Genomic DNA, 18884 nt, shown 5'->3' on the forward strand with positions numbered 1-18884 from the left:
GATAAGTGGTTATTCCCTTTCTTAGACATCTTTTTTATATTCTAACTCAATTTCATTGAGGTGTAATTTTTATATAATAAAATGTATACATTTTAAGAGTCTAGTTTGATGAGTTTTGACAAATATATACCACAAGTACCGACCACCCCAGTAAAGATACAAAACATTCCCACTTCTCCAGAAAGTTCCCTCATGCTCCTTCCCAGTCAATCCCTCCAGCCCCATTCCCAAGTAACCACCATTCTGCTTTCTACCTTCTTTGTCATCTTTATCCTGTCTTCTTCTCTGACTCTCAGCTAATGTGGGGGAAATGTCCCTCTCCTTGAGCCTGGTTCAATATCCTTCTTCCAGGCCTTCGTAGTGGAATAGATTGGCATTGAACTGTACATATATGGTAACTTCTCTTTTTAAATTACATTATCCTTTGACATTGTTAAAGATAATAATAATAGAAACCAACACTTAAATACTACCTTACATTTTTTTAAAGACTTTCCCGTCATATTATCTACTGTGATCCTTACAACAGCTCCGGGAGGGATGGAGGCCCTGTGTTATTAGAGTCTAATCTCACAGAGAACTCAGAAAGGCCCAGACACATACCAAAGACATGCAGCAAATCACCGAGCAAGGACCCAAACCAGTGGTTTGCTAGTAAACCAGCTCTCCAGAATTTAATGAGTAAATAAGCCCTGAGAGCTTATTTACTTCCCCGGAGCTGGGAGGACATGGGTATAGTGGCTCGTGTAAACTGCAAGGGGCTTCGGCCGCTGAAAAACCTGGTTTCTGACCCCAAATCTCTTCCCGCTAATCCTTTCTGCCTCCCTATATGAGAATGAATCTTATCTCATATTTTAATTTTTTTTAAAGGCTAATGAGATCTGGAGACTTATGGTATATATTTTTTAATTAATTAATTAATTTATATTTGGCTGTGTTGGGTCTTCGTTTCTATGCGAGGGCTTTCTCTAGTTGCGGCAAGCGGGGGCCACTCTTCATCACGGTGCGCGGGCCTCTCACTATCGCAGCCTCTCTTGTTGCAGAGCACAGGCTCCAGACGCGCAGGCTCAGTAGTTGTGGCTCACGGGCCCAGCTGCTCCGCGGCATGTGGGATCCTCCCAGACCAGGGCTCGAACCCGTGTCCCCTGCATTAGCAGGCAGATTCTCAACCACTGCGCCGCCAGGGAAGCCCTCATATTTTAATTTTTTTAGGATAATTTGTTACCCTAAAGTTATTTAAATTTTAAAAAATTGTGTACGTACTTATAGCCTCTGTTGAAAATCCCTGCCTTAGGTATCGCTTCGCGAGCCATCAAACCTACACTGGGCCTGATCGATCCTCTGCACACCCTGTACATGCCTGAGCGGGTGATCGCCAACAGTGGCTTCGATGTGCTTTGGTAGGTACCCATGCCACCTGCAGGGGCTCTGCCGGTACTCGGTTGACGGACAGTGTTTTACTGCTGAAAGCCCTTGTTAAGCACTCATTGATTGTGTGCCACGACAGCGCTGGCTTTGGCTGTCATTATCCCCTTTCCCGAGTGACAAAGCTAAGCTGTAAAGATGAGGCGAGGTCCCAGGTGAGCCACAAACCTGCTGTTTGGGATGGACCGGCCCAGCCACAGCTGCAGCCACGGGGACACAGGCGGGGGAGCAGCGGCAGCTGGCAGGCAGCATCTCAGACCCACAGCACTGCCTCTGCTGCACTAGCCAGGGGACGCCAGGGCTGCAGCCTCAGGCACACAGCAGGGGCGGCAGCGCCCACCGCCGGAGCTGGAAGGGCTCGCTGTCGGCACTTCACACGCACCATCACTTCACCACAGCTCTGTGCCACACAGAAAAGAAAACTGGGCTGGAGGTGTTGAGCAGCTTGCACGGGGCCACACCACGTGCTCCCCAGGCTTCACCTGCCATGTGCTGGTGGCTCCCTCATCAGTGTTTCTGCCACAGGCCTCGCTCCCGAGCTCTGGGCCCTGCGTTCCAGCGGCATCACGGGGACCCACGGGTGCTTCACATTCACCTGGTCCAAAAGACCCTATTCCACCCATTTGCACATGCACATTTCTTCTCATTTTAACATCTCTGAAATCAAGGCATATCTGTATATCTGTGGCATGGCAGTACGGTTTTCTTCCTCAGTAGTACTTTTTTTTTTTTAATGGTGCATCTTATAAAGCATGGCATCTTTTTTTTTTTTTTTTTTTTTAACTGCCTTTTTTTTTTTTTTTTTTTAACATCTTTATTGGGGTATAATTGCTTTACAATGGTGTGTTAGTTTCTGCTTTATAACAAAGTGAATCAGCTATACATATACATGTGCTCCCATGTGTCTTCCCTCTTGCGTCTCCCTCCCTCCCACTCTCCCCCTCCCACCCCTCCAGGCTGTCCCAAAGCCCCGAGCTAATATCCCTGTGCCTTGCGGCTTAAAGCATGGCATCTTGAAGCTGATGAAATCTTACAATTCTCTCAATCCCCCCACCCCTCACAGCTTCCCCTCCTGGGTCCCTGACCTTAGCGAGCAGCAGGACCCGGTATGGACTTCTCCCTCGCTGCGTGCCCACACCGAGCCACAGAGCCCCTCTCTTGTCCAACTCAATCTCTCCCATCTGCTCCCACCTCAGCTCAGGCCTGCCCCAGCTCTTGCCCGGACAGTATCCAATCTCCTTATCAGTCTCCCTGCTTCCATCCCACAGTCCTTCTGTCTGTCCTCCATACTGGCCTCAACAAGCTTCCAGAATGCAATATGACCACCGTGCATATACACGGGCATTTATACACACACACACACACACACACACGCACACACACACACACACACACACCTCTCTACCTTACAAGTCTGTCATTGCCTTTCCACACCTACTGTCTGAAAGCCAAAGTCCCTGGAATGTCCCCAGTGCTGAGCACTTTATCTGCTTGGAGAACTCTTCTTTCACTTTCCACTGGAGCATTCTGTCATTGATGGAGCCTTTGCTGACCCTCCCCTCCCCTCCCCTCTCCATAAGAACCACTCTGTCCTTTGCCCTTACCCACTGGGGGCCTGTGCATTGCTTCGGAGACACCGCTCTTCACACGCCAGTCTCCCTCACTGCACCGCGGGCTTGGCAAGGACAGGACCATCTCATGCGCTTCTCCATCCCTACTCCTTGGCACAGGGACCGTCACATCATTGGTACTCAATTAACAACTGTCGAGCGAAGTTCACACAAGCAGGAGGCAGCAGAGTTAGGATTCACGTCCAGGTCCACCCAAGTCCATGGTCTGCTTTTCTTACTGCATTACACTGCCCGCCAAGAGACTGGAGAAAACTGTGTCCAACTCCATCCTGGTCAATGTTGTCAGTACTCTGAAGAGTTGTCCTCTAATAACTTGGAAATAAGATTACGCTCCCTAGCTGTGAACTGCATAATAAACATATAACAGACTAAAGCAGTCATGTTTAAATGAATGACTCACAGACCCAAAGACTTTGCTGTCAGTAAAAGCGGGGAGTGGGCTCAGAAGAAAGGAGAGTGATGGCAGTGGCCCTTCCAAGGACTGACCACGGGAGAGCGCGCGTGGCCCGAGGAGTCTGCCCCTGAGGCCCAGCAGCCTGTTCTGAAGATGGACACACCCTTGTATTCAACCTTAGAGGCAGTTCCCCTCGTTAGGGCTCCATGGGCTTTCTGACCATAACTGGGCATCCACAGACTTGCCAATAGGGAGAATGGATACCTAGAAGGCTCAGCTGTCTGTCCCCCTCAGCAGTTATATTTCTTGTTATAAATCAATAATCAGACTTCCAGGTTTTACACATAGTTTCTGTGAGCTCAGCTCAGTGAATCTGCCCCTTCAAGACAGATCTGATCTTGCGCCCAGAATCAAGATGCACAGCAGGGCAGAGGTTTAACTCTGCACCTTGGTGGACTCACCAGCACCCCGTCCACCCCACGTGGACACCTCCTTCTTGCCTTGCCCAGATTTCCTGTTTAGAACCACAAACCCATAGCTTTTGTCCACCAACTAATTCTTTTTGAAGTTCTAATACTTTTTTAAAAGATGTTATCTGCTTCACACATGTAGAAGAAAGTAAATTCTCCGTTCTAAGACTGAAAACTATAACTCATGCACAAAGTAGTTCACGTTATACTGTGTTCCTAACAAATCGTTGATCTAGATGATTGCGTTTATTCTCATCTCCTGCAGTCGATTAGCTAGAATTCACGGCAGCCCAGTAGGTAAAGGAAGCTCTGATGCTTTATTCTTAAAACAGCCAACCCTGAATTTAGAGCATGTAAGAAGAAAGAATTTGATTTTTTGTTCAGGCCAAGAATTAATAATAATGGTGAATGATAAGTTTTACAAAGTGCTGGTGCTTTACATATGTGAACTCAATTTTCACAGCAGCACCATGAAGAAAGACATACAATGATGTATCCTCATCTTAGAATCACAGGGAGGATGGTGACTCCCCTCAGGCCCACAGTGGGGAAGTCTGGTGCCAGAATTTACATCGGGGGGCCGACCCACTGCACTGTGCCCTTATAGGAGGCTAGGGTAACTGTGACGCTTCTTGGATGGGTAATATGGTGTTTGATCAATGCAAGGTATAAAATGGTAAATATACTTTAGAAGGAAGTCATTTTTCAGATTCAGTGCTTTTCTTGATGCCTTAAATGTTTAAAAATTCAACATCATAAAGATATACTGGCACTAGAAAGGAACCATATGTAATCTTATACATACTGGTCAAAACCACTATAGTGCTGTTAATGTCAGCTTCACTGTGTTAATTGCTATAATAAGCAATGACTGTCGTGGACAAGAGGCTGATTAGTGAGATGAGTTGTGATTATCAGCACTACAGAGCATATCCACAGGGGGGTGAGTACCGAGCATTCGGAGACAGTTTGGGATCTGAATGGAGGAAAGGAGGAAAAGGATGCTTTCAACTGTGTGTTTTAAACATTCCTTGTTAGTCACGCCCTGGAGTCCTACACTGCCCTCCCGTACCACATGCGGAGCCCCTGCCCTGCAAATCCCATCAGTCGGCCAGCCTACCAGGGCGGCAACCCCATCAGTGACATTTGGGCAGTCCACGCGCTGAGGATCGTTGCTAAGTACCTGAAGAGGTATGTCACCCGGAGGGGACGGAAACAGAACAGAAAAGCCGCTTTCCACCTTCCCGTGAAATGTGGCGCACCAGATCCTGAAATGTCCTGAGCAAGCCCGCTCACCAAAAAAATCAGTCACTGTACGTACAGAAGCACCAGAGACCAGCAACCTCTGGAGGGAGCCCCATGAGGACAGATGAAAACTGGATCCTTTGATCTGAAAAGGCAAAGATCATGAGGGGACAACATAGGAGCCCCTAATTTATGAAGGATGCAGGTAGAAGGTTTATTCATCAAAGCCTCAAAACCAAACCGGGGGGAGGGGAGATGTCCTTTGAGGTCTGGCTACCAAGGGCAGAAATGAGAACCACAGATGAGACAGATGTTGGCCCTGCCCCATCAGGCCCTGTCCAGAGGCACACAGGGTGGACCCATGAGCAAACGCACATGAACTCAATTTAAGAAATAAATGTGTAGAGATGTCTGTCCTGGGAGATATGAAAGCCTTCCTGAAAAGATTCCTAAAAGGTTTGGAAAGATTTATGCATGAAATAGCCATAATAGACTCTTGAGAGAGAGCACAGATATACTTAGAGATGAAAACTGATCCCTGAGACATTAAGACTTGTGCAAAGTCGAACTCCCCTTTGTATTTATACACAGCGGAGGGCAAGAATGGGCAGGTTAGGACTAGATGTGAGCCCGGTGCCTCCTCCGGCCTGGAGGGGGAGGGGCCTTGGACAGCATTTTGTAGTAGAGGTAGGGGAGGGACACAGAACTGTCTCCAGCTCGGAGCCCAGCAGGGAGGATTTGTCTGGGTAGAAGCAGATGCAGATGATGGCCAGCCAGGTGTCTGACGGGGACACAAGGCTTGGCATGGCAGCTGTGGGAGGTGAGGGGGCGAAATGGACAGAAGAGAGGCTGAAGCTCCATCACCTGCTATCTCACCTTGTTATTTGGGAATAAGGAACAAACACTGGGTTTTGGAAAGTGCCTAACTATTCCAGATGAAAGGAGGAAAAGGGCTGTGGCACTTTTATTTCATAGCAAGAACCCTTACTCCAGGCAGGATCACAAAAAACCACGCGGGAAGGGGTGCCCTTGGCTGTCTTAGGGTTCCTCCCGGGGGCAGGGTTTCCAAGCCCAGGAGCAGGAAGGCTGAGCTGCATCTGAAAGGGGCCTTTGAGAATTTGCTTTTCCAAAGTGGCACTGAGGAGGGATGGAGCAAGTGAAGGCTTGTCCTACAACAACATCCCACGTCCACAGTAATAAGTATGAAAATAACATGTGCAATTTCCACAGATACCAAAAGAGGTCTCCAGTGGGTCCGATTTGGGGCGGTATCACGGAGAGAAAGATGTCTGGGTGGCTCACTTGGCCAGTAAGTAGCCCCAGGCGACAGGGACTCACTTCAGCAAACCAGCCTGGGCCCTGGGCCTTCTGAGTATGTGTTTACTCTGAGTCCACTCACAGCCGCAATCAAGGTCATTGACAAGTGAAGAAGAAGAATGAGTCTCAGGGCGCTTTTCTTGAGGAGCTTTCATAGTCCAAGGGTCAGTGCTTTCTTCCCCTGGCACTTTTATCCCATGAGCAGCCTGACAGCATATTTATTATGCCTTTGCTCAAACTGTTGATGAGAAAATATGTTTCACTTTGGTTTTCGTCTAGAAGACAAGGTGTCATTTGAATAACTTGCCTAATTTTTCTTCCTATCGGGTAGCATTTCTTTTTTTTTTCCAGATCTTTCCCTAAGGCGGCTCTTTATTCACTAGGAAATGCCAATGTAGACGTGTTATTGTTAGGTATTGATGTCATCCACAGGGCTGTCAGAAATCCTGACGATCTTGAAGCAAGGTCTAATATGCACTTGGCAAGTGCTTTTGCTGGCATTGGCTTTGGAAATGCTGGTGTTCATCTGTGGTGAGCAAATTTGAGATTTTATTTCTTCACCTAAGCTATTGCCCTTAAATTTTTTAAATGTTTATAATTTAGGACATGTGGTCAGATTTTAAATATGCTATAGAAAGAAGATATTTAACTTTGTGTCCCATAATATTTTCTTAATTCAAATGCAGTTTATCGGGTCATAGATTTTTTTTCTTTTTGGTAACAGCTTTTTTGAGCTATTAATTATTCACATACTATATAATTCACCCATTTAAAACTTTCAGTGGTTTTTAGTCTATTCACAAAGTTGTGCTACCATTACCACAATAAATTTAGAACACTTTATCACCTTAAAAAGAAATCCTGTACCCCTTAGCTGTCGCCCACCAATCCTCCTATACCCCCAGGTCTTAAACAACTACTAATCTACTTTCTGTCTCTATGGATTTACAAATTCCAGACATTTCACATAAATGGAATCATATAATATGTGATCTTTTGTGCCTGGCTTCTTTCACTTAGCATCACGTTTCCATGGTTCATCCCATGCACATATTAGTACTTCTTTCCTTTTTACTGCCAAGCAATTGTCCACTGCACCGATATACCACATTTTACTTATTCATTCATCACATGATGGACATTTGTGTTGTGTCCACTCTTTTGGCTACTATGAATATTGCTGCTTGAATAGTCATGTACAAGTTTACCTGGTGGACATATGTTTTTATTTCTCTTGAGTATATACCTAGGAGTGGATTGCTGGGTCATATGGTAACTCTGTTTAAATTCTGAGGCACTGCCAGGCTGTTTTCCACAGTGGCTGCACCATTTTACCTTCCCACCAACAGTGGAGGAGGGTTCTGATTTCTCCACATCTTCATCATGTGTCATGGGTTTTTAAAACGTCAAACGCAGGATTTTTTTTTCTCCTAATCTCTCTCAAAAAGAAGGGGATTAGAATATTTGTCAATAGCCAGAACTTTTGATCAGAACTTTATTGGTATGTTGCCTTAAACTTGAAAACCAGTGAACACGGAGAATTAAGAATTGGCCTTTGCTAGGGGAGCGCAATGAAGTGTTCACCCTCAAACTCTGCTGCTGAGAGGAGCATAGATGGGTACCACCTTTCTAAGAAGCAACTGAACAAAATCTGCCCAGAGCTTGGAAAATGTTTATACCCTTTGCCCCACTGATGTTACTTCTAGACATGTAGCCTAAAGAAATAATCATGATCTGGTCAAAGAATACCCTTATAAGGATATTCACCTAAAAGTTATTTATAACTGAAACTTTTAGGAACAACCTAAATTCCCAACAGTTTAGTACTCAAAGAATAAAATATCTATTAAAATAATATTTTAGAAGAATAGAAAATGATATGGGGAAATGTTTATAAAGAATATTAAGTAACAAAAGCAATGTCAAAAACAGTGCACGATACGATCATAAACATATGCGTAAGAAGACTAGAAGGAAATATTCTATAATGGCTATCTTGAGAAAATAGGATTACGGATCATTTTTCTGTTTTACAAAGAATATGTATAACTGTTAAAATAAAAGAAATCAAACTAAAATATTGGCTATTGTGAGAAAGGTATTTTGAAAGTTACATGAACCCTTTCACATCACAGAAGCATGCTAAGCGATATTTTTCTGAATACTATGAAGCCCGAAAACAGCAAAGCACGTCCCTAAGTATCCAACAGCTCAGAGAACCGACAGCTTCTGATCTGCCTCATGAGAGAGGACAGGCATGGGGTACCTTTTTTTGGATAATCATACAATTCACCAAAATACTTCATCTGTCTATGAAATGTAAATCTCTTAGCAAATAAAAACAAAGTCATCCAATAACCCACATTAATAGACTTACAGACCATTTTACTATTGTAAAACATTTCATTTTCAATATATTAACTGTACATATATTAACTTGTCACAACGTGTATCTTCTGGGTCATCTAGTAAATTATCATATTGTCCTGTTTGTTCCCTAACAATTCGAGAGGATAAAGAGTTTTCCCATTAAAACCAACCAAAAAGTCCCCACAAATAAAAACAAAAATGCCTTTTCTGGATAGCCTTTCAGGCTGAAACAATCACGTATGATTCAACTCCCATTAGTGCGTAGCATTTAAAAGAAGGTATCAATCATTGGCAAGACAGATCACTGGCGGAACAAGCTTGCATGTCTAGTGCAGTACATCTTGGCTCATAAAATTCCCACCGACATCTTCAGTTTGTGAAGGAACACGCTGCCAAGGCAGTGCAGAGCCAGATAGAAAATGCATACCCTGAAGATTATTAAAGAAACTTCAAAGTGAATTCTTGATTTCTTCAAGATCATAAGCTTAACCAGTGTGCTTGGCCAGCAACTTAAGCATCAGTACTTTTTAACGGCATACAATTCTGTGAGCATTTGAATTTTAACGTTTCAGAAGTGTTGTGAATGAAAGCACCAAATATCAACTGCATAATAATGTATCCTCATAGGAATCAAAGAAAACAGAATGTCTAACTTTGTGGGTTAACAATATTGTCAAGAGACTGTGAAGGGCTCTCCCATAGAGTATTGTTAACTTGAATTTCTGATATCTGTATGTCAACATATGGACTTTCTTTCTTTTCTAGCCATGGAATGTCTTACCCAATTTCAGGCTTAGTGAAGACATATAAAGCAAAGGATTATAATGTGGATCACCCACTGGTGGTAAAATCATAATCAATTCTTTAATTTCGTCTTAGACTCCTCTCAATTGCCATAAACGTATTTGTCAATTCTTGGAGGACAAGGTAAAGTAATTTAATATCTAGAATACGCATGTTGAAGACTGGCTTTGCCACGTCGGTCACCATGTTTCCTTTCTCCCCAGCCCCATGGCCTTTCTGTGGTACTCACCTCCCCAGCAGTGTTCACTTTCACGGCACAGATGTCTCCCGAGCACCACCTGGAGATGGCAGAGATATTGGGTATGAACCATCAATCATAAATCTGTGACCCACATATGTGGAGCATTTCCTAGGATGCTTCTGAAGATAAACTGTAAAGAATAATACCAAAAAATACTGCTTGGGATAATTTAATAATAAAATGTCAGTGACCTGCTCAAATTCCTATCTAGCACTAAAATTCTGTAATTTTGTGTTTCTAAGAGTCTATTAGCAATGAAATGGAACCAAGTACTGCTTACATTAAGTTTACAGTAATAATATTTCCACTGTTTTCGTCCCCAAGGAAAGTGAAACTGTTTATATACTATTCATGTTATATATGGTTTTTGTTTTGTTTAATAGGAACTAAAAATGAATCTAAATCAGGAAGTAACAGTAAGTTCCCAGTTATAGAGAACCTAAACAACTAGAAACTTTATAAAAAGTTCCCCAAAGAAGAATTTGTTTGCTTTTTTTTAGGATAAATAATGTCTATAATAATATACCCACAGTGCCTTTTAAATCTTACAAGAAATACAGTTACATTTAGGGTCGCTTTAGTGTTAAGTAAAATATTGGTATTTTTCTAATACAAAAATTCTTTTAAGGAAACTTAAGTATTCAATTAACTTTTAAAACATCTCTTCCCCTACTTGTTTTAGAAAGGGAAAAGCTAAAAAGAAAACTGCATTATGCTCTTCTAGCTCGAGCCGTTGGAGAGAGTAGTTCCAAGAAGGTAGGAATGACACAGATATCCTTCCGACTGTGTTGCTTCACCTCCACCTCCCGATGCTAGGTTTCCCGGCACGTACGGCCAGAAACATGGTGCCTACTTTTCCAAGGATCTTGTATCCCTTTTCCCTTTTGGACTGGGGATATTGTTCAGCTCTATGTTGGGACTCAGATCCTTTGTAAATATGTAAACAGGCAGGAGCCCAAATAGGAGGCTAGATGTATGGTAAACGGGAAAATTTTAGAGAGCCTAAACCTAACATTCCAGGCCACCAACAAAACTACTGAGAAAGCAAGGCCTCTATTAGACAAAACCCAGGCCAGAGGAACTACCGGTACTTTCCTCTTGCATAGGAATTTTTGGTTAATATTATTCCATATTTAGCCATTAAATATTTTTGTTTTAATTTTTACTGAAGTATAGTTGATTTACAATGTTGTGTTAGTTTCAGGTGTACAGCAAAGTGAATCAGTTATACATATACATATATCCACTCTTTTTTAGATTCTTTTCTCATTTAGGTCATTACAGAGTATTGAGTAGAGCTCCCTGTGCTATATAGTAGGTCCTTATTAGTTATCCATTTTATATATAGTAGTGTGTATATGTCAGTCCCAATCTCCCAATTTATCCCTCCCCCCACTTCCCACCTGGTAACCATAAGTTTGTTTTCTACATCTGTAACTCCATTTCTGTTTTGTAGCTCATTTGTGCCTTTTATATTCCACATATAAATGATATCATATATTTGTCTTTCTCTATCTGACTTACTTCACTCAGTATGACAATCTCTAGGTCCATCCAAGTTGCTGCAAATGGCATTAAATATTTTGATTCCCTATGTAATCTTAGATAGTCTTAGCTTTATACCAATGTATTCTCTTTCCTACCTTCTCTTTTTTTCTAAAACACTTCATAGGAAAACCTGGAGCTTTGGATGGCAGCAATCCCGGGAACATAAGAACCTCATAAACCCCGTATCATGTGTCACCCTCCACTTAATCCATATTTGAGCTGCCGCTGTGTAATACAGACTGGCCTTGTCGGGCAAGTTTTACCTTCCATCCAGCTGCTCTCCCAACTAGCTCTGTATCTGGTTCTATTTATACCTTTTCCTGGATGACATAAACAGGTCGCTGTCAGAGAACAGAAAGGCTAAAACTGATTTAATAAGATACTTCAGTATGGAGTGAACCATACCTTCTAGTCTCTTTTTGACCTATACAGAGAAAGTGGACTTGGACTACAGCATGAGGCATTTTGGATAATAAATAAATAATGCTACCTTCTGATTGCGGCACGTCCCGGCGATGAATGTGTCCAACCAGAATAGATGGGGGCGTGGGGCATGGGTGCTAAGGGTTTGGGATTGATTCCCTTCATCTGGGAACTTTCACTGCCACCCTACCTGAGAGCAGAACCCCCTGGCTCTTCCAGATTGACATCTCTATGCTTTTGTGTATTAATTAGTAATTATGTCCAAATTCTGCCCTTACGAATCTCCAACCCCTGGCAACCTTCTTCCTCATTCACCGATATCATTATTATCTACATGTTAAATACTGCTTTCTAAGAGTCTCCTTATTCTTAATTCTGCCTGACAGGTTGTATAATATACATTTAGAGGGACCTGCCCTTTGGCAACAGAGTCCAAAAAATTTTCTAGCTAGAGAGAGGAAATATACTCCTTCCCTGGCCACACCTAATCCATTTTTGTCATTTTCCTCCCTTTTGGCAGTTAATGTTGGAGTTTTTTGAACTTCTGTAGATCCTTGTCTCACAAGGTGTTTGCAAAGGGTTTGTCTTCTTCTCCTAAGCTGTCGCCTTGAGAAAGGACATTGAATGTGTAGACCTCTAGATGTCAGCAAATTCCAAGCCTCGAAAGTTACATAAGCTGTGTTTTCTCCTACAGATGCTCATTCCTCCTCATCCAAACACCAGCCTTCTTTCTTGCTCTCCTTCCTGTGCCTCTTTTCTGGGCCGTTTCTCTTCTTCCCACCACACAGAGGCGAGCAGCCCACTGGAAATGTGAGAGCCAAGTTAGCGCCCCCTCCTCCCCGCTCTCCGACTTCTCTATGGAGGCTCTGGGGGCTCCCAGGATGGCCTGTCTTCTGCGGGGCTGACAGCTGAGCCGGCCTCCCGGCTGGGGGCACAGCGGTGCCCTTGTCCTCAGTGTGAGGGGCCGGCAGCACGTTATGTATTCAGCTACCCTGTGACTGAATCACACCCAGGGCCAGCTTCCTCCCCTCTACAGTCAGTGCTTTGTGTCTTCCAGGAGCCGACACCCGCACTGCCAGGATCCCAGATGCTGGGCCTGTTTTGGCAGACACGCTGCGGAAATTCTTATTCGACCTGGATGTGGATGATGGCCTAGCTGCCATTGGCTACTCCAAGGCCGACATCCCTGCATTAGTGAAAGGAACACTGCCCCAGGTAAGAGACGCAGCCCATCCTCACTCCCGGTCCATTTGGGGCATCTTAGGGAAGGAGATGACAACCCAGGTCTCTCCCCACCAGGCAGCAGCTCTCCCCTTCCCCAGGGGGAAGGGGCCAAGGCTCCCTTGCCTTTATATTCTTCCATTAAACTGTGGTTTACGTGAAGCTTTGACGATGTAATGAAAGGATCCTTTATAAAAATTTAAGGCAAAAACAACCAAGTTTATCTTGAGTATAGCAGAATTTCCCTTTTCTCCATTTCTGCTCTTTTAAGAGTCCCCTATAAAACTATGTGAAGCTATTTCAAAAGGGCCACTGATATTATTTTCCATTATAAAGAGTTACAAATTCTACTATTTTGTGAAGAATAGACATGGCTTTTAAATTAAGATGATTACAAAATCATTTTTTAAACATATTTGGGAGATTATATATTTTATACATATACATATGTATACTTATTTGTGTCACTTTGAGTCTTATTTCATTTATTCATATGCTCCTAAAGAATTTAAACTGAAAAAAAAAAAGAATTTAAACTGAGCAGCTATCATTTATATGGTAGAATTATAATAGATGTAAAGTTTCCCCTCTCAAGGTTCTCATGAAAAGAGTTTATCCCCCATTGGACCTCTCTTCCATTTAGGATCAGATACCCTTGTGTTATAGCACCAGAGCCTAACAGGCCAAGACCCTGTTTGTTGTAATTCACCATAAAACAGAGAGCTCAGAGCCAGGAGATGACACCATGCTCACCAGGCCCAGAGCGCTCACTAAGTCCTCCTGTCCAAAATGCGAAAGGCGGGCTTCCCTGGTGGCGCAGTGGTTGGGAGTCCGCCTGCCGATGCAGGGGACACGGGTTCGTGCCCTGGTCCGGGACGATCCTGCGTGCCACGTAGCGGCTGGGCCCGTGGGCCATGGCCACTGGGCCTGCGCGTCCAGAGCCTGTGCTCCGCAGCGGGAGAGGCCACAACAGTGAGAGGCCCATGTACCGCAAAAAAAAAAAAAAAAAAAAAATGCGAAAGGCAAGGGTCACTTAAACACCATGAAGATATTCGGAAAAGACAAAAATTCTAATTTGAAAAGATATGTGCAATGCTCATAGCAGCATTATTCACAATAGCCAAGACATGGAAGCAACCCAAGTGCCCATCAACAGATGATTGGCTTAAGAAGATGTGGTATATATACAATGGAATATTACTCAGCCATAAAAAAGAATGAAATTTTGTATTTGCAGCAATGTGGATGGACCTAGAGAATATCATACTAGGTGAAGTAAGACAAAGAAAGACAGATATATGATATCACTTATATGTGGAATCTAGAAAACATTACAAATGAGTCTATATACAAAACAGAAATAGACTCAGACATAGAAAACAAACTTATGGTTACCAAAGGGGAAAGGCAAAGGGGGAGTGATAAATTAGGAGTTTGGGATTAACAGATACTAACTACTCTATATAAAACAGATAAGCAACAGGGATTTACTGTATAGCACAGGAAACTATGTTCAGTATCTTGTAATAACCTATAATGGAAAATTATCTGAAAAAAGTACATATATATAACTGAATCACTGCTATACACCTGAAACTAACACAATATTGTAAATCAACTATACTTTTTAAAAATTTATTTATTTGGCTGCGTTGGGTCTTTGTTGCTGCGCGCGGGCTTTCTCTAGTTGCGGCAAGTGGGGGCTACTCTTCATTGCAGTGCACGGGCTTCTCATTGTGGTGGCCTCTCTTGTTGCAGAGCACGGGCTCTAGAGCGCAGGCTCAGTAGTTGTGGTGCATGGGCTCAGTAGTTGTGGGGAACGGGCTTAGTTGCTCCACGGCACGTGGGATCTTCCCAGACCAGGGCTTGAACCCGTGTCCCCTGCACTGGCAGGCAGATTCTTAACCACTACGCCACCAGGGAAGCCCTATACTTCTATTTAAAAATCAACAACAACAAACAAACACTATGAGGATAAGGCAGTTCTCCCCAAAATTAAGGCATTCATGTATCTATCCCTGACGTTGGAACAGAGTTAACAGCTAGAATATCCACTCACACAGCATCCTGCTTACCTCAAGTGGCAGTGCTTTTCCCTCAGCCCACTTCAGTTAAGTAAAGGCCTCAAACTGGCTTCTTCCCTACTTAGCAAGTACTTAGAATGTTGAAAACCTCACCACTCACATAAGATAATATTTGTGTGGATTGGATTCACAGACTTATCTGTCCATAGGAGCAAGGTAAATAATAGCAATGAACAAAGTAATTTAAGGCACTAGGGAATGGTGGGGACTTTGGTGAACTGGAAAGCACATGACCCATTTCATTGGGTGAGCAGCTTTTCAGCTACAATTTATTATCACCAAGCATAAATTCAGTTCCCAGTGTTGGTAGAACTTGGATTTTTAAGAAAAATCAGCAATTGGGATGTTTGTGTTGAATTCCCTGATTTCCCAATGTACAAACAAAACATGGCCCATGGGCCATGAGTTTCCCTGATTTAGGGTCAGGCTCAGTTTGCTCAGTTGCATCCAAAAATATAAATGAATGAGAAAAAGAGGAGTCTCAAAGTATAGCAGAGACACTAGTTCTAACCCACAGTCCTAACCTGTAAGTCGAAGGGACTAAATAAAAACTATGACCATCACAATCGTTTTTTCAAAACCTATTAAAGTTCCATGAAGGTAGGAGCCTGTCTGTTTTGCTCATCTATCTTCTATAGCACCTAACCCGGGCTAATGAACATTTAAAGGGGCACATTCCTGCAACCCTCTCCTCTTAAATCTTCTGTCCTTGTTTTTGAGCAATTTCCTTAGACTTAATAGGACTCAGCCAATGAAAAGGAGCCATGAAAGCCTGTCCAGGAATACCAGAGACCAAGCGGTCACCACGATTTTGATGTAGCCTCTGGCTCTTATAGCATGGTCCCAGCAAGAGTGTCCACTCTTCAGGGGGTCCTCTGAAAAGTTCTGCTTGTGTATCCCAGGAAAATGTTCAGGCAGATGTGTTTATCAACCTCCGAGAATGGTATTCATGAGTTTCAGATAAAACTGGATGATATTCTTGGCCATTTAATTGCTGTGGCAAGCATCTTCCAGCCATCAGCACACACTGGCAGGTGTGGACGGTTTTAATTCTACTGTACCCAGGCTTCCACTTTCAAAAGCTGTTCCAAACAGCAACAGATCCAGACTGACACTTGAGACCATCCTCTAAAATAGCAAGTTAATTAGGTATCATTCTGAATGCCTCAGTGCACATGTCATACTGGGAAATCACAGATAGCAGAACCTTAATTAGACAAAACTAATTTCTTAGTTTCACAAAGGATGCAAGGTAAATTGAATCTTTCTAATACAAGTCATGTCTATAACGTAGGAAACCAGGATTTCCTCAAGCTATGTTCATAAAGCAGCCCCAAGGTGGATGCTGCCTTTTTTTCCTTTGATCATGTTTTCACGATTAGGAGAAACACAGTTAATTTTAATTCACTGGCACTAGTTCAGTTTTGAAGTCAATATGACAGATTTATATGCATATGTGGGGAAGGGGGGAATATTCATAGGACTTTAGAAGGCATATTGGAAATAAGCTTGTCTGTTTTGCAGTTGAACTACTGTTGGGTTTTTGTTTAGTTTTTTTTTAGTGAACATTTTACAGGAATGCTATGGCAACTTCAGAATTTTACACATGCAGCAGACAAATCTTCACTTATTAGTATTACAGGATTTAAGGTAGTGAGAGGGATATACCCTTCCTGCAAAGAACATCACCAGAAAGGATATTTCATGCAGTCAACATCTGATAAAGCTTCTTTTATGTTCAGCAAAGAGGGATCGGTTTTCTCTGGAACAACCAGGCCAGTATTCTTAACCAAACACCACAGCCCATACTGGTGGCAGCAAATAGCAGCCCTGTGTACAGAGGTTTCCAACTGCCATAGCCGGGCTGCTCGGGGAGCAGGCACGAATAAATTAATCTTCCAAGCTGGATTTCTGAAACCTCTGGAAAGACACATTTACATTTCCCATCAAAACATTTCATTACTGAGGAGAGCTGTCTACCAAAATGAGCACTTCCACTCCCTGGCAGACAGGCCTGCTAAAATGTTATTTTATGAATGTGCTAAAAGTAGTAGTCTGAATTTATTTCACTGCCCATGTTAATCGGTTGTCCTTCGGTCTTATGTGTCTATAAATAATAGCAGTGCGGAACACATCTGAATCCTGAGAGGTTGGCTTTTATATGGCACAAGTGATACGTGCAAGGATATATCACAAACTTTACGTCCTTGCCCCTGTTGAACCGATCGTTGGGGGGTTAGAAATGTGAAAGAGAAACTCACCTCAGCTTGGCCTGAGCTGAGAGTCCTGAACTACTTCATGCAAGATGAACAGGGTTGTTTTAAAGGCGCTTGAGGGCTTCCCTGGTGGCGCAGTGGTTGAGAGTCCGCCTGCGGAGGCAGGAGACACAGGTTCGTGCCCCGGTCCAGGAGGATCCCGCATGCCGCGGAGCGGCTGGGCCCGTGAGCCATGGCCGTTGAGCCTGCACGTCCGGAGCCTGTGCTCCGCAGCGGGAGAGGCCACAACAGTGAGAGGCCCGCGTACCGCAAAAAAAAAAAAAAAAAAAAGTGCATGTAAAGGCGCTTGAGCTCATCAAATAAGACGCTCTGCCATTATCAACAGAATAATGTGGCAACTCGGGCCATAGCAAATACCGAACTTCCGTTCTGCACACGGCCACAAACAAGTGCATAAGTCACCGTGAACAAGTCTCTGCCTTGCTATGGATTTTCAGAATTCTTTAGGGTCTGTGCTGGGATATGAAGCTTTACCTTGGCTTCACCCATCCTCTTCAGCATTGTGCCCCCATCCTTCTCCCATCTGTCCATCCATTCTTTTTTTTTAAATTGTGGTAAAACACACCTGACATAAAATTTACTATTTTAATCATTTTTAAGTGTACAACTCGGTGCCATTAAGTACATTTTACAGGGTTGTGCAACCATAATCACTATTCATTTTCAGAACTTTTAAATCATCCCCAAAAGAAGCCCTGCTCTATTGCTAAATGGTAAACAGCAACTCCCCACTCTCCTCTTCCCCCAGCCTCTGGTAACCTCTGTTCTACTTTCTATCACTGTGACTTTGCCTATTCTAGGTACTCCATGTAAGTGGAATCATACAATATTTGTCCTTTTGTGTCTTCACTTAGCATAATGTCCTAAATGTGTCAGAATTTCATTCCTTATTATGGCTGAATAACATTGCATTGTATGGAGAGGCCACATTTTGTTCATCCATTCATCTGCAGACGGACACTTGGGTTGGTTCCACCCTTTGGCTATTGTGAACAGTGCTGCTGTGGACATCAATGAACAAGTATCTGTTTTAGTCCTTGCTTTCATTTCATTGGGGTATATACCTAAGGAACAGAATTGTTGGATCACAGGGTAGTTCTGTGTTTAACTTTTTGACAAACTATCAAACTATTCTCCATAGTGGCTGCATCATTTTACATTCCCACCAACAATGCACGAGGGTTCCAATTTCTCCACATCTTCACCAACACTTGTTATTTTCCATTTTTTGGATAGCCATTCTAATAGGTACGAAGTGGTAACTCGTGGTTTTAACTTGCACTTTCCTAAGGACTAATGACATTGAGCATCTTTTCACATGCTTATTAGCTATTTATATATCTTTTTTGAAGAAACATCTATTCACGTCCTTTGCCTATTTTTGAGTTGAGTTGCTTGGGGTTTTTTGTTATTTAGTTGTAGCAATTATATGTAT

The 18884-nt window shown here is 43.1% G+C and overlaps 1 protein-coding gene across 1 annotated transcript in view; it reads left to right on the forward strand.

The window, feature by feature from the left end:
* ADHFE1 (alcohol dehydrogenase iron containing 1) overlaps positions 1-18884 on the forward strand; it is a 34080-nt gene that overhangs the window by 12890 nt on the left and 2306 nt on the right. The window contains exons 8-13 of the mRNA XM_065895253.1: positions 1295-1400; positions 4959-5111; positions 6915-7013; positions 9618-9696; positions 9860-9956; positions 12926-13083. Of these exons, the coding sequence (XP_065751325.1) occupies positions 1295-1400; positions 4959-5111; positions 6915-7013; positions 9618-9696; positions 9860-9956; positions 12926-13083 (692 nt within the window). The remainder of the gene's footprint in view (positions 1-1294; positions 1401-4958; positions 5112-6914; positions 7014-9617; positions 9697-9859; positions 9957-12925; positions 13084-18884) is intronic.

This window comes from Phocoena phocoena, chromosome 17, assembly GCF_963924675.1.
Source record: "Phocoena phocoena chromosome 17, mPhoPho1.1, whole genome shotgun sequence".
NCBI classification, from domain to species: Eukaryota; Metazoa; Chordata; class Mammalia; order Artiodactyla; family Phocoenidae; genus Phocoena; species Phocoena phocoena.